Source organism: Boleophthalmus pectinirostris, unplaced genomic scaffold (assembly GCF_026225935.1).
Source record: "Boleophthalmus pectinirostris isolate CB_2022bp ecotype Guang Dong unplaced genomic scaffold, ASM2622593v1 HiC_scaffold_7, whole genome shotgun sequence".
Taxonomy (NCBI): Eukaryota; Metazoa; Chordata; class Actinopteri; order Gobiiformes; family Gobiidae; genus Boleophthalmus; species Boleophthalmus pectinirostris.
The window spans coordinates 16,090,800-16,106,702 of NW_026571473.1; the positions used below are offsets into that span (position 1 = coordinate 16,090,800).

Below are 15,903 nucleotides of genomic sequence, written 5' to 3' on the forward strand. Positions count from 1 at the left end.
ATCTATCTCCATGGAGACAAGCAGGTGGCGCCACCAGGCCAGCTTTGGGACAGATCTGTGGAGAAGTTTAAGGGTTTTCTGAGCCATAAAAAGGCATGTAACTGGTTAAATACAAGATAGATGCGTTTAAATCATACTGGGGAACATTCCAGTGCAATAACATCTCCATGGAGACAAGTGTGGCATACCTCTCAATAGCAATGTTAGTGCACATTTAAGCATGCCTCAAGTCTTGGAAGAATGCGCCATTAAGCAAATCTCAAAATACCACATTGTTTTTGGCAGCGAGTGGTACGCTTGTGTAACTTTACTATTTTGCCACAATGACATTCTTTATCAACTGTCTACTACCTCAAACACCTCAAAACTGGCAGCTGTGTTGATAATAAGCTTTGCTGTCTCTTCCAGCTCAGTTGTGACGGCAACAAAAGACTTTGTGAGCTTTGGCACAAATAGTAGGGGCCACACAAACAGGAGCACAAGATGAGAAGAAGTGATCCATACACAAGCCTTGGGTGTCTGGGAAAACAGACGGTTTAATATAACCGGAGAGAAAGGGGAAAAACATGTTAGAACTTGGGAGATTTAATGTTTGTACCAATGAAAGAGCATCTATATTGGAACAGTGGTTTTACATAACTCACAGGTGTAGGAGTGAATGTATTGTGGTGGTAAAGGAGCAAGCTCTACATTTGGCAGGCGTATCCTATAGCTAGCAATATGCAGTTTTCAGTGTGTGCATTTGAAAAGGGTGTTATGATAAAAGTGAGACAGCATATTCAAGTAACTGTCCTATTTTATAAATATAAGAGCACTGCATGGAGAAAAAAAACAGGTATAGGAAAAAAATAAAAAATAAATCAAGTAAGCTCTCAATATCACAAAAGTGCCAATTATAATCACTCATACATGTTAGAATGATCACAACGTTAATTTAATAATGTTATTGTGTCCTTAGGCAAGACACTTCACCCACCTTGCCTAGTATGAATGTTATGTGTGAGTGTCAGAGGATTGGCAGCCTTCCATCAGTCTTTACGAGGGAAGCTGTGGCTAGAAGGTTACCACCACCAAATATGGAGTGAATGAATAATGTCTGGAATTTTGGACATAGGACCTCATTTCCTAGTGAGCCAGAGTGTTGGAGACGTGTGGATACACTTTTTGAAAATATTCCATTCAGTCCTTGTATTTGCAGAGGTCGCTGGTGCTAGGCTAGTGCATGTCAATGGCCATAGTTAGCCTGCCACTAAAAACAGTCTTACCCACTCCACAAAACACCCGAGGCAAATCTGTTATTACACCAGACTGTCGATGTAAATGTCTGTGTTGATAGAATAATTTTAGAAGTCAAAACCAACCTTGCATTTGAAGGAATTATGTCTGAGCAGCAGCAGCAAACTGATATCACCTAGCACCTATCTTACCGGCAAACTAAAATTCCGCTGCTGCTGAGAAAATAGCGACATGGGATGGTTCATGCAATGCAAGGTTAGTTTTATTTCAAACATTATTCTATTAACACAGAGATTCACATTGATAGTCTGGCATAATAACAGATTCGCTTCGAGTGCTTTGTGGAGTGGGTAAGACTGTTTTTAGTGGCAGGCTAACTATGGCCATTGACATGCACTAGCCTAGCACCAGCGACCTCTGCAAATACAAGGACTGGATGAAATATTTTTTTAAAAGTGTCTCCACTTATCTCCAACACTCTGGCTCACTAGGAAATGAGGTCCTATGTCCAAAATTACAGACTGCCCCTTTAAAGGTCCTATATTACGCAAAATGACTCTGGTGAGCTTTAAGCCATGTTGTAATGTCGTTATCATCAAAAACATACACATGTTTGAGAAATCCTTTATTATTAATCTGTCTACATCTTCAAAGCTCAAAATGCTCTGTTCCACCTTCTGATGTGGTGCCATGTAGTGGTAGTTTTCCAGTTAAGAGACTGGCAAATCCAGGGGTGAAATTATCCAAATGATCCTAGTGAAGGTGCAAGGAGTTTAAAAGTAATTACACAGGGTTGTGTGAATGAAACAAAACTCCAAGTATGCCTTTGATAAGGAAACAACATTATTACATAGATCAGAAAATAGGCCACTATGGGCCCTTGAACGCAGGTTAAAGAGCGTTATATAAAGCAAATACCTTTTATAAAACAGCATAATTCGTCCCTGATGCACAGTGTTCTTCTGAACCAATAAAATCTATATCCACAGATTCCTTTGCTCTGTAATACATTTCCAGCTCATGTAAGTTACAAACTCATCTTGAACACTACAACAATGGCAAATGCAATGAGATGGTACATTTTCTGACTGACTGAATAACTAGGTCTCATGCTAAGCTACAGTAGGTCGGAAAATTGGAACACTTGAGAAAACAAAGACTCTACAGGTCCATTGGAACACTTCATTTAAATGCACCGAGGAGTAAATCGCACACAAACCAAATCCCACAAGATCTGTAAAGCTAGGTGAAGTGTGTACTGTCAAGTAATTGGCAGTGCCGGTAACCCTGCTACAAAAAGAATACATGTACAGTATGGAAGTCCCCTGTTCTTTTTGCTGAAGTAACCTTGTAAAATATTGGGCAGTAGTGCTCGATTCTGCACAAAAATCATTAAAAGTTCATGAATAGTTGTGGCTGGACTGACATTTCTGAGCCTCTTTTGAATTCTTAAATAAAGTTTGCCATTCCACTATACTGTAAACCTCTACCCCCAATCTCAAAAGGGTTGCACACCATGGTTGACCTATGCAGTTTCAGTTTAATTGGAAGTTAGTAATAAACTGTACAAAGTAAGCCGCTGTGAGTACTTTAGTAAGGCAGTAAAATGAAAAGTAGTGGTGACCCGTGAGACGAAAGCACACTTGACAAGTCCGCAGCCATTTGCCAAATAATTGAAACAAATGTAATGGTTTCCACAGCATTCATGTCCCAGATAATACAATTCATGATTTGTTTGTGGAAAGTTAGCAGCAAAGAGCATGTCAGGCAACTGTAATTAGTGTCTTTAATAGCATGTTTTTCTTTTCCATTCCTTCTCTCTCCACAAATAGTTTATATATAACTGTATTTATGAACATGTGCTATGTGCTTAACAATATTAACCTAAAAAAGCTGCATATGTACATTAATTATAATGTTAACTTCTTGGTCTTTGCCATTCAATGCTGTGAATTGATATGAACAGTGCATGTAGCTCTTTATAGTTTCTATATTATTCAAAATTGAGCGTTAAGCTCAAGAATGTTGTCACATCATCAACAACAATCCTGGAGTTGTGTTTTCTTTCATTCACACATGTCTGAGTGATCCCTTATTATTAGTCTGTCTACAACTCCAAAGCTCAAAATGCTTCGTTCCACCTTGTGATGTAATGTAGTGGTAGTTTTCAAGTTTACAGCAACCTTTAACCTTAAATTTAATAAGCAATTCCAGAGCTGAAATTATCCAAATGATTCTAGTGAAGTTGTATAGACTTTAAAAACACAGTGGAGCACTTCTTGTATTACCACATGACATCACAAGGTGTTTTCTGTTTAAGAGAAGAACTGAGCCTAAATATGCAGGGTCTGTGAGTAAAACATGTGTGAATGAAATTCATGACAGAGATTTTAAAAATAGCATAATATGGGCCCTTTAAATCAATATTATAGCAGACGAATGTAAAATGGCTCGGATATAACTGAGATAAAGTATTGTGCTATAAGGATAATTAATAAATCATGTTAAATGCTGCAACCTCAATGAAATCAGAATCATTTGTTTCAACGAGGCCCACGCATTGCAAGTACTGGTCTGTGACAAAAACATCCCATAATTTGTTCAGCTACGGCAGCTGTGCCCATGGACAATATATTGATGTCATCTTAGATTATGTCACCATTATTCAATTTGCAGATGAAAAGTGTCTGCTATTGTACAGTGTAAATAAAACTGAGAATAATCACGATACTTCTTTGGTTTAGACAAACACTGAGATAGAAGGGTGTCTTTCTGAGAGCACCAGACACATTTCCATTTCACAAATCACATCAGACAGTAGTCTCTCCTGATAAATGAAGGCCATTTTTCCCTTCGCAGGATCTAGTAGCATCAACAGCTTGGCCGGGCGGCAAATTGTATTCTTATCGATTAGAGCACAAAGGGGGCTTAGCAAAGGTCAGAGCAGCCATTAAACAAGAATCACTCCTTTGATATGCACTTTGAACAGAATTATATACTAAACACTATAACATTACAGATATGGGTTAAGATTCCATACATAAAGCAATAACACAATGCATGGATTTCATAGGGGAGATCAAGCCTTACTAATCTTGTTACAGGCATTGCACGACCCCCAGAGGACATCACAGTGTTAAATGGGAGAACATGCTGTGATATTTAAGTGACTGTAAAAGAAAGCCCTTCGCACCTGAGGGAGATGTCACGAATTAAAGAAATCATAGCAAGGTTAATTTGGTATTCGCCGCTGAAGCTGGCTAAGTGCCGTGGCAGTAAGCAATTTGACCATATTGTGTACTGAAGCCGAGAGAGCGCTTCCTTCAGGGCTGCAACACACAGATAGGGCAGGCATCGCTCAAGCATCCATTATAGTACAGGCCAGAGTTTTTTACATCAATTTATCCTTTTAACTCCTAAAAATGGAGCACCACCCGCTCGGCTACATTGTGCAGTTTTGCCTTCTGGCCCTAACTCAAGGTGTGGACCAGAACTGGAGCCAAGAACCATGGCCTTGATATTTTCACCCTTATACTCAACACTCTGTCAATCTGAGCTGCTAAAATCCAGCAAGTGTAACTCAGAGCCTCAAGTTATGTCTGATTGCATGCACTGGCACTTCAAGACTACACGCTGTACTGATAAAATTCATATTATGAGCTAGATAGCAATACAAAGCACCAGATTTAACTTGAAATGAACAGAAGGTGAGGTAATCTTTACATAATAAACCCTTCATATTTCTGCACGCTTGGCAATATTCTGGCATTTCAAAACCCTAATTTCTTCACAGTTGGCAGCAGAGGGCGCAAAGCCATTGGAATACAGCCAAAGGAAGTAGCTATTAGATAATAAGACCTTGTTTGGTGTGGATTATATTGAAAGATGTTACCACATCATGATATCAGCTGGTGAAACAGAGGATTTTGTGCTCTGGAGAGGAAGAAGGGAAAAGAATGTTATTTAAAAAGGTCAATGAGCAATATTATCGTAATGTAAGACCTACACATATTACATACGTATTGTCCCTTGAGATGATCCATGTCTGTCTTCAAGGGGGTCCTACATTCTTTGGCCCAATAATATTTAATTAACTAAACTGAAGCTAAACTGAAACGGCAACTAAACTGAATTTCAGGGTCTAGTCAGTCATTGGAATGCACTGTAATCAATACTTTGCAGCTCATGTCATCAACATTCCCTGTGGTGTGATGCTAACTGAAGATACTACTCTATCTGAAGCTGACACTCAATTTAGACTTTTATTTGAGCTTTGTCTTAGCACAATCTGACCAAAAAGAGACGATTTAGTTGTAACTGCAGCAGGTGAGGTGATTTGTGGTCTTAAACAAGTCTCTCACACAGAAAACTGAATTAAATTAAATTAAAATTAGCCACTCCATTAGTCACTTTAACCTTTTTTGTTGAAAATGAAACACCTAAACAGAACTATGAATGCTTACATTGATCAAAGCCCACGGAAAATAAGTTGTTTACATCCATTTTGTATTTTTTCTTCAGATTTCATATCTTAACACTTTTTTAAACTCTGTTTGCCAATGTGTGCATTGTTTCAACTGCTGAACATTTCACCTAAAGAGATACATGTAGAACACCCCGGCGTGATGCCACTGCAGAGTATTAACTGGAAAACCTGGCTCATCACATTTTAGAATCTGAAAACCACAGATTTAACTTAAAGTGCTTTTATAAAGCTCATGTATTAACTTGAGCATTTTAAGCAACATACTTTGTCTTTTGGATCAGACCACATTTTCTGTTGCACTGGTCATTAGGCTATGCCCAAAGTGTAGCAGTTAGCAGTTCTCTTGGATACAATCACTGTCAGAATGTAATGTCCCTCCCCCAGAATGGTACATGGTATAGTCCCAGGATCTGATGTTGCTACAAGTCCGTCCTCATGTTCACATCTGAAGAGACGTGTTTATCGTGTGAAAGACTCTTGAAAAGCGCATGTGCCCATTGAACCTCTCTTTCATTAGCAGCACTCTTCACTCCAGTCGCTGAAAGGGAAATGATGTTCCCGCTGCTAGGATCCAAAATACAGATGTCACTGCCTGAGATTTTATCATTCACCCAGCTTCATATTTAACTAGAAAAGCACTCATACTGCAGAATGTTCCATTGCTAACTGAAAGGGAGAGCTGAATATGAGGTTCCCATACGTAGACCTTACATCACCTAACATCGCTTGAACTCCAATGCAGCGGGCTAAGCTAACAAAATTATAAAGGCAGACTTTTCTCTATAAAGTTTGCTTCAACGCTCTTAAAGAACAAATGCAATTTCAATGCATGTTAATGGGTTTCTTATGGAGTGAGTTATGAAATATTTCTCAAACAGAATCTTGGAAAAAGGGAGAAAGAGCATGAGCGTGTCCCAGCTGAGGCCTATCACAGAAGACAATCAAATATGTATTCTAGTCAGTGCTTTCAAAGGTCACACTTCTATCAATGGAAAGAGCTTATCAAAGCAATTTTGCCTAGCATCCAGCCGTCCAGCAACTGGCCCGCATGGAGGCCCACTGTAAAGGCTATTTCTCCACTCAGTGTGACCTATCACTGGTGAGGACTTTGGCAGAGCACTCCATGTATATGCCATATCCAGCTGAGCTCACACTCAACCCCAGTCATTAGCAGCAGTTTAGGAAGGAGTCGGCAGAAAACTGTAAATCTGTGACTTTATTTTGACTTTTGGAGTTGAACTAGAACATGGTATTATTATGTTATTTTTTCAGTGGGATAGTTTAAACTGAATTACTTTGCACTAGGCATGGAATGATACTAACATTTCCTGTCATGAATATTGTGGTCAAAATGATTGCAATTATAACATCAATAATAATGATGTTAATGCTGTCTAAAAACATTATGGAAATATCTTCACTGACCATATATCATGTATTTCAGTGTACAAGGCATTACATATTTCTTATAATGAACACCTTCTGTTAATGGAACAATTGTGGTTTCAGTGTGAAAACAATAATGATCTAAATAAAACATCATGCATAAGTAGCTTTTTATGCATCTATTTTGGCGATTAGAGCCAACATTATTGTCATCCTTTTTTACGATTAGTGGTTTTATTGTTTATTGTCTCATCCCTACTTTGCAGTGGGAAGCAGGTGAATGTGTAGAAAAAAAGAAACATTTATAGTAAACCACATACTAGATACTTATACTAATAGTTTCTCCATATTGTTACAAGTTTAGTCACTGAGGTTCCTAATCAAACAGAAACGCCAAAAGAAACTTATGTGAATCAATAAAAGGGCAACAAAGGAGAAATAAAAGCAGACAAGTCTCAGACATTGATCATTAAACTAATATTTTAAGGTGTGCCATGCTGTTGCTGCACAAGAGATTTCTGACCGTATAAAACCCAATAAAGGGGCCTTAATGTTGACAAATGTTGACATCTCCATCCTATAAGCCGAGACAAAGGGTCAGGAATAATTTTAGAGGAATGGAGCAGAAGACTTGCTGCAGGGATCATCAGGAGCAGGCGATAAGGTAGAGAGGAGCATGAAACACTTTCCCCATACAGATCCCATCGCGCGATAAAAGGATAAAGGGATTCAAATGGGTGCTCCAGTAACACGCTCTCTTATCACGCAACAATCATAACAAAATCCTACACTCTTCACTGCAAAGCACATTTTTGTTGCATGGCTAATTGAACAGGCACAAAAACCATGGGATATTAACCAGCACAACATATGCAGATCCAATTCCTCCACCAAAAGGATTTCTCTGTCTCGCATCTCTCTAATTGCGGAATAGGCATCGACTATCTATGCAGACGTACTCAGGCAAATTATTGTCTCTATAAACTGTTTATGGCCACACTTCAGTGAGTGCACAGCGTTTATTATTAGTCGACAGTGGCTGGTTGGCAAGAGGGGCAGAAAAAGAGAAGAAAAATGCAAACACAAAAACACTTAGGCCTGGAATAGGAACTTGACAGTCAGTCAGGGCAATTTATCATTCTGTCAAACTTCACTGAGTGCTGCGGCAGAATCAGCTACAGTGCAAAAAAAATCTGCACCCCCTCAAACCCCGAAATGTGAGAGATGAAGAGAAGGACGGCAAATTAAAGCTACCATTTGTCACTTACTGTAGAGTCGTGTATTTCACCTGTTTGTATTTGGCTGCAATGAAAACAGCTGACATTGTAAAAAGGTATTGATGAATAAAAATACAAGGTCATTTGGTCCAAACCTTTAACTATCAGGCTTCACGTTATGAACACGATGCAACATATGTGCATGTTCCTCAAAAGCCCCACATTACGCAAACTTTCTGATCAAATTTGCATATTTAGACTGAGTTCTTATCTCAAAGAGAAAACACTCTGTGCCCCCTTGGAAGTACATGACATCACAAAATGGAACAGAGCATTTTGAGCTTTAGAGATGTAGATAGACTATGGTAATAAGAAAGGATTACTCAAACATGTGTGAATGAAAAAAACAAAACACAACTCCAAGTATGTTTTTGATGAGATAACAACATTCTAACATGGCTTAAAGCTCACAAGAGTCAGTTTTGTGTAATACCTTTAAACACATTAGAATAAATACCACCCCATACTACTAGCACTTATAGCAATGCACATATATTGTAGATATCATACAGCACTGTTTTATCCTTGGTTCACTCCAGTCTCCCTCTGTGGCAGTAACCTACATTTGTAGCTATAGTCGCCCTTGGGACAGACAGTCACACAAATGCATTCATACATTAGTAAAGTAGGTGAAATGTCTTGCCTAAGGACACTACAGCAGTAAGTATTTGCCAGGGCTGGGATCTAACCACGCATATGACAGGCTCCATAACAACGACACCGCCATTCTCCTCTGTCTCACTCTTTATGCTTGCCCTTTTACATTTTTATCCTTTAACACCTTTTGCATCACATTGAAAGTTCAAGAACAGAATTATCACTTTATTCCTTATTATTCCTCTTACTGATAACTATAATGTTATGTAGTTGGCCTATACACTATAACAAGCATAACTGCACTGAAACAAAAAGGGTCTAGATATTATCAGGATAAAGATAATTTTTTTCATCCACTTTTGCCATCAGGCCAGGTAAATCGTGACATTGTAATATCATGTAGGCCTGTGACCCCTGAAGCGCATCATGCTCATAGCTAAATTAAAAATGATTTCCACCTTTCATCTTTTTCATAACAATTAGTGCTTTTATAGTTTATTGTCCCAACCCCACTTTGCAGTGGGAAGCAGGCGAATGTGTAGAAAAAGGACACTTATAAATGTTTATAATAAATCACATAATACATGGGGTTTTCAAATTGGGTGAATGTGGCTTTTGTGAGTTGTGAGCCACTTTTGGCTCACAACTTCTCAGGACACTGGAGAAGATGCACACAAACATGGACACACAACACTCCTCAAAGCCCTGGCACCTCTATACATTAGAGGATGATGCCCACCTCTACGACGAGGACTTCGACCTGGAGGCTCTGTTCTGCCCCACACCAACAGGGGGCATTCAGAAGCCAATGGAGACCCAGGTGTCTCCCAACATCCAGGACTCCTCAAACCCTGAGGAAATAAGTCTGGTCCAGGAACTTCCACCCCTGGAGAGCAGCGCTCTTGTCGGAGAGCTGCGTGTAGAGTTGGAGCGGACAAGGGCCCAGCTTGCCGATCAGGCCAAAAAAAACTTAGTTTTGGACTGCAAGTTTAAGACTGAGGGAAAGATGGCCAAAGAAAAGCCCTTGGAGTTCACTAATGCTCTTCAGGAGGAGGACAAATAATTCCAAGAGCTATTTACTACAAATGACATGCTCCAGTACCTGTATGATTTTAAAAAACAGGAAAATGAGCAACTAAAACAAGAGCTTGCCGACTCCAAAGAATTCATGGGAAAGGAGTTGCAAAAACTCATTGATACTCTTCAGTAGAAGGACAAGCAACTACAAGAAGTTAGCACACATAAAAGGCTCCATGACCTGTATACTTCTATAATACAGGAAAATGTGCAGCTAATACAAAAGCTGGCCACCTCCAATGAAGTCATAGAAAAGTCTAATGAAAAATACTTGGAGTTGCAAAAACTTGCTGCAACTCTCCAGAAGAATGAAAAGCAACTACAAGACCTAGAGAACACACATAAGCAGATCCACTGCTTGTATAATGCTAAAGTACAGGAGCATGTGCAACTCAGGCAAGAGTTTGCAAACTCCAAAAGAGTCGGGGAAAAAATGAATGAAAACGACTTGGAGTTAAAAGAGCTCAAAGCTAACCTCCTGAAAAAAAAAAGAAAGAGCTGGAAAACCAAGGAAAGAAGATGTCTGTATAAGAATACAGTGGCAGACACTGTCCACCTCAAACAAGAGCTGGCCAACACCAGAAAAGCCAATGAGAAGTTGAAACTGACTCAAACCATTTGTAATGATGTTGGTGGAGATCAAACCGACAAAGAAAATGAGCAGTGGAGGGGGCCCAGGCGTCAACAGCGCTAAAGCACCTCCAATCATTACCCTTTACATGCATTAATAAAAATAATTAATAAAAATATTTTAAATGCGTGCTTTGGCCTTTATTTAGTACCTATTCATGTTTTATTGTATATTTTTTCCACATTGTTTAATTCACAAGCCAGTCATAGAGCATACTGCGGTGGCTTGTTTTTTATGCAGAAATGGGTAAAGTGAAAGCACAAAAAATAATATAATAGTAGATACTAGAGAGGTTCTGTTTAGTCCATGAGGTTCCTAATCAAACAGGAGATTTCTGACCATACAAACCCTTCCCCATTGTGAGATAGGGCCACTTGAGGTGAATCATGCCATTGTAATACCACGTAGGCCTGTGCCCCTTCAACTGTATCACGTTAATAGCTAAATTAAAAATGATTTCTACAGTGATCTCATATTCAGATTTCACTCTGGCCACAGCAGGAGGTTCTACATGTCTAACAGATGTGATTGGACGCCATAGGTAGGTAATTAGCCTATTAGAGCATTCGCACTGGAGTTTTAGCTTGAGAACAAATCGGCCCGGCTACAATAAGAGCGCACGCTAAATGATTCCTGTGTGATGTGCTGGGAGAGACTGTGTGATTACATTCAGTCCCAGAGCCTTTCATTTGACCACAGCATATGATTTCTCTCCTGGCATACTTCAAAGTGTGGGCACTTCAAAGCCCGATGAGTGACTGCCACTCGGACTCGGCGGATAGGGCTCTTTTGATCATCTTCAGAAAAACTCCCTAATGCCATCAGGGTGAGCACACCAGAGAGGAAGGATATGACAGCCATAAGATAAATGCAGCCATCCTCACCGCCATCAGATAGGCACAGCAGGAGATAATCCATTAATATGAAAATGAGTTGGGACTGCTAGTGGAAGGAATGGGGGGGTCTCTTATGCAACAGTTAAGTTCCCCGCAATGAAAATGGAAAAAAATGAACATTCAGGTTTTGAAAGAAATTAATAGTTCCAACTCACATAATAAATGAGAACAACTATAATGACACTCTTTGCTAATGCACATTAAATGATTAGTCACAAACAGAGACAAATTGTAGGCTGACACAAAATTATGGAGGCGGCAATAAGCAGACTCTCACAACTGTATTCAATTTACTGAACAAGTTTAACAGTCATTACTAAAAGCTAACTCAAGCAACCCAAGTGCACAATGTAAGTGTTTTCCAAAGCACTTTGAGATCATTAATTTAATCGAGTAGTCTTGGTTACTTTGACAAAGCAGACACAAAACTACTCTGGTGTCAGTGAATGAACCAACGTACCAGTGTTAAAACAGAGCAAAAGTAGAACTAAAATAGTGCATTATCACTTGTTAGTCCCTTTGTATTGAATTAAGTTAATGAATCACTGAGTTAATTGAGTCTGTATTGAACTGAAACACAAAACTTTAAAAGGTCCTGTATTATACAAAATGGACTCCCATAAGGTTTAAGCTGTTATAATGTTTCCTAAAAGTAACCCTTTTTGTCCTTATTAGTTTTCAAGATCATAGCTTCCTTTTACCTTTAGTTTAGAGTGATTGGTAATTCCAGAGCTGAAATTATCCAAATGATTCGTGTAGATATCACAAGGTGGAACAGATTTTTTCTGTTTGACAAAAGATCTCATGAAACACATGAAACAAAACACAACTCTGGTTTAATTTTTGATTAGGAAACTATTAGGAAATTATAACATGGATTAGAAAACTGTGTAATGTGTGTCCTTTAAAAGTTGGAAGCTGTTTTAAATGTATATGAAAAACCCAAGAACAAACTAGAATGGGTCACAGTAACCTGGATAATAACTGGGGATATAACATAATGCAGAGAGGGAGGGCATGGTGACATGTTTCAGAGTTTGAAACATCCTTAGGCAGTATAGGTTTTGTTCACAAAGTCCTCATTAAACCTTTTCTCTCCAGTCCAAAGTGATGTGGGACGCATAACACAACAGTGGTCAAACAGTACAACAAGTGAGCTCCCCTTCTATTCGCAATTAACTCTTTACTGGAGGTCCTTTACTTCCACACTTTTACCTGGTTATTATATAATTAACCATCTGCTACTTTATTTATTGTTTCATGGGTTTTCACTTCAATATTATATTCTATCTTATTTGGACGCATGATGTATAAACTTTGTCAGGATCGGACAGGAACTTTATTCTTTGTCTTTGAATGGGTAGTCTTGGTGAGGTTATTTTTTTATATTTTATTTTAAAAGGAGATTTCTGTATAAGATAAATAAAGTTTATTACATTTTGACAGTAAATAAATAAATAAGGCATCAGTGTTTGTCTAAAGGATTCACCTCTGTGGCATTTTTAATTATTTATCTATTCACCGTTCATTATGCATGGCCAGGTTGTCATTGTAAAGTTAAGTGAATAATACTTAAAAAGGAAACAATACAAAAAGAAAAATTAAATAACACAGGCAACTCCAAAAAGTATTACTGTATACCTGTGTCACAATGGGCCAGTCAGAGTTCTGTATTCTGAATACTTACAGAACTTTCACAATGAGATGCATTAAATTATGGTGTAAATAAATGCACAGAGGATTGAAAGCAGCTTTATGTTTATTGCACCATTTGTTCTACATCTATTTATAACTAATTAGGGGGAAACATCGCACATGCTCCCACTAAGAGCTGTGTTTTCCATTTTTCTCATAAATACCGTGCAGTTTGAAGCCTAAATTGGGTGTTGAAATACCAACATGTTCCTGTGATTTTAGTAACAATGATCTGAATACCTCAATAAACTGTATAATTACTCAAAATTAGTATTCTGGATATTTTTGGTGTAGTTAGTTCACTCACAAATGCCCCTTATAGGTCAAACAATACACATTCCCAGGGGGTGTTAATCTGAGATTTCTTCAACACAATCTGACCATAAATAACAGATTTGAGATGATTTATACAGTAAAGCAAGTCTCTCTCAAATGACATTACCGTCACAAGCTTTGGTTAGTCGCTCACCTTTCTGTAGAAAATTAAACATTTAAACAGGACCATGCATGCTCATTGATCACGGGCTCCTAAAATATGTTGTTTAAATCCATTTTGTATTTTTAGGGAGTGTTTGCTAATGTATAAATTGTGTCTCCATAACCGCTGAACATTCCCCCACACACATATATGCCAAACATCCCCAGCGTCACTGCACTGCAAGTATCAATAATGATTTAGTGCTGATGGACTCTAGGGGTGAATGGAAATACAGCGCTCAAGTCCGCTACCTCAATTACATCACTTGATTTTATGATTAAGCCTTTTCCCCATCTCTCCATCTAATCATACGTAACCCTGCACCCTCCCCACCCCCACGCCTGCCAATTTTCTCATCTGCAACTTAACCAGACCTCCCCCTCTCCGTTCAGTCTATCACCTATTGATCCTTTTCTTGCTTTCTCATTTCCTGTCTACATGCATCCAACCATAATGCCTCCACTCCACATCCCCTGGCCCGCTCCACTCACTCATCAGTACACACACACCCACACACACTCACACACACCCACACACACACACACACACACACATACACATACACATACACACACACATATGATCGTACAGCAGAGGTGAAGCCCACTCACCTGTTGGGGTTATGTGTCTCCAGGAAATGGTGGGCTCGGGTTTCCCACTGGCCATACATATGAGCGACACGTTACTGCCCTCATTTACCGTGATGTCGGACGAGATGTCATAGATCTTGGGAGGAACTGAACAAAAAAGAGAAGGGAGATAAAAAATACATTAGTACAGCACAGTGAGGATGTGGCATTAATACGAATCACAAGCCAAAGTCTTCATTGAATTTCCTTTTATTCACCTGATGGTAGAGACATTGAGTAAAATGTTTTTTTTTTCTTTTTTTTGACAAGGCTCAATCGATAATTAATTTAAGGGCCCATATTATGCTAGTTTCTGATATATGTTGCAATGTTGTTTTCTCAGCAAAAACATACGTGGAGTTGTGTTTTGTTTCATTCGAAACACAAACCCTGCATATTTAGGTTGATTTCTTCTCTCAAACTGAAAACACTCTGTTCCACCTTGTGATGTCATGTGGTAATACAGGAAGTGCTCCACTTTGTTTTTAAACTCCATACACCTTCATTCGAATAATTTTTTCACCCCTGAACAAAAGCAAAAGGTAGCTTTGAACTTGAAAACTACCACTTCATGATATCACATAATCCGTGTCTAAACCAGTCTCAGTCCTGCTCTCAGTCTCGGTCTGGTCCTAGTCCTAGTCCCAGTCTGGTCCTGGTCTTGGTCCCAGTTTGGTCCCGGTCTCAATTCTGATCACCCAACAGTGTATGTGGATGAACCTTTGGACCCGTCCCGACACTCAGTCCTGGTTCAGTCCTGGTTTAGTCCTGTTTTAGTCCTAGTTCAGTCCTGGTTCAGTCCTGGTTCAGTCCTGGTTCAGTCCTGGTTCAGTATGGCATCGTAGTTTAATTCATGGAAACAGGAAACCATTTTCCATTATTCATTTAAACACAAAATCAAAAACTGTAAAAATGAATCATCATCCGTTTTTTCATTTTGGTTTTAGAAACAAATAATGAAAAATAAATAGCTGTTTTTTAATTTTCTTATTTTTGGTTTTATTTTGAAAAAAATGAATGAACAAATGATACACAGATTTCACATGATGGAACTGAGCATTTTGAGTTTTGGAGATGAAGAAAGACTAATACTAACAACATTACAACATGGCTTAAAACTCACAAGAGTCAATTTCACATAATACAGGACCTTTAAAATGCTGCTGACATGTAATGTTTTGTTGTCGATATACTGTGCCCATTCTCTATTGTACATAATAGCTTTTGTAGCAGTATACTCAAAGTCTGTTCTATTCTAGTCTATTCTATGTTTTATTTGCTCTTATTTAAAGGTGCACTGTGTAACATTTCTGGTGAAGGGTCTGCCACGCTTGTCTGCAAGATGTTATTGCTTTGTCTGGAATGATCCACCGTAGGGCATAAAACTGGAGAGCTGCAGACTAACTTACAGGTCTACGGAGAGGCAGGTCTGCAGGATCTTTTTGGCTATAAAAACACATAATAATGCAAGTTTAAACTAGACAGTGAAACACTGCACCACGCTTATTTGTTTTT

At 38.8% G+C, this 15,903-nt stretch overlaps 1 protein-coding gene across 2 annotated transcripts in view; it reads right to left on the minus strand.

Annotated features, from left to right (window-relative positions):
* negr1 (neuronal growth regulator 1) overlaps positions 1-15,903 on the minus strand; it is a 162,908-nt gene that overhangs the window by 74,622 nt on the left and 72,383 nt on the right. For both annotated transcript variants that reach the window (XM_020924841.2, XM_055164863.1), the window contains exon 3: positions 14,371-14,496. In XM_020924841.2, coding sequence (XP_020780500.1) covers positions 14,371-14,496 — 126 coding nt within the window. The remainder of the gene's footprint in view (positions 1-14,370; positions 14,497-15,903) is intronic.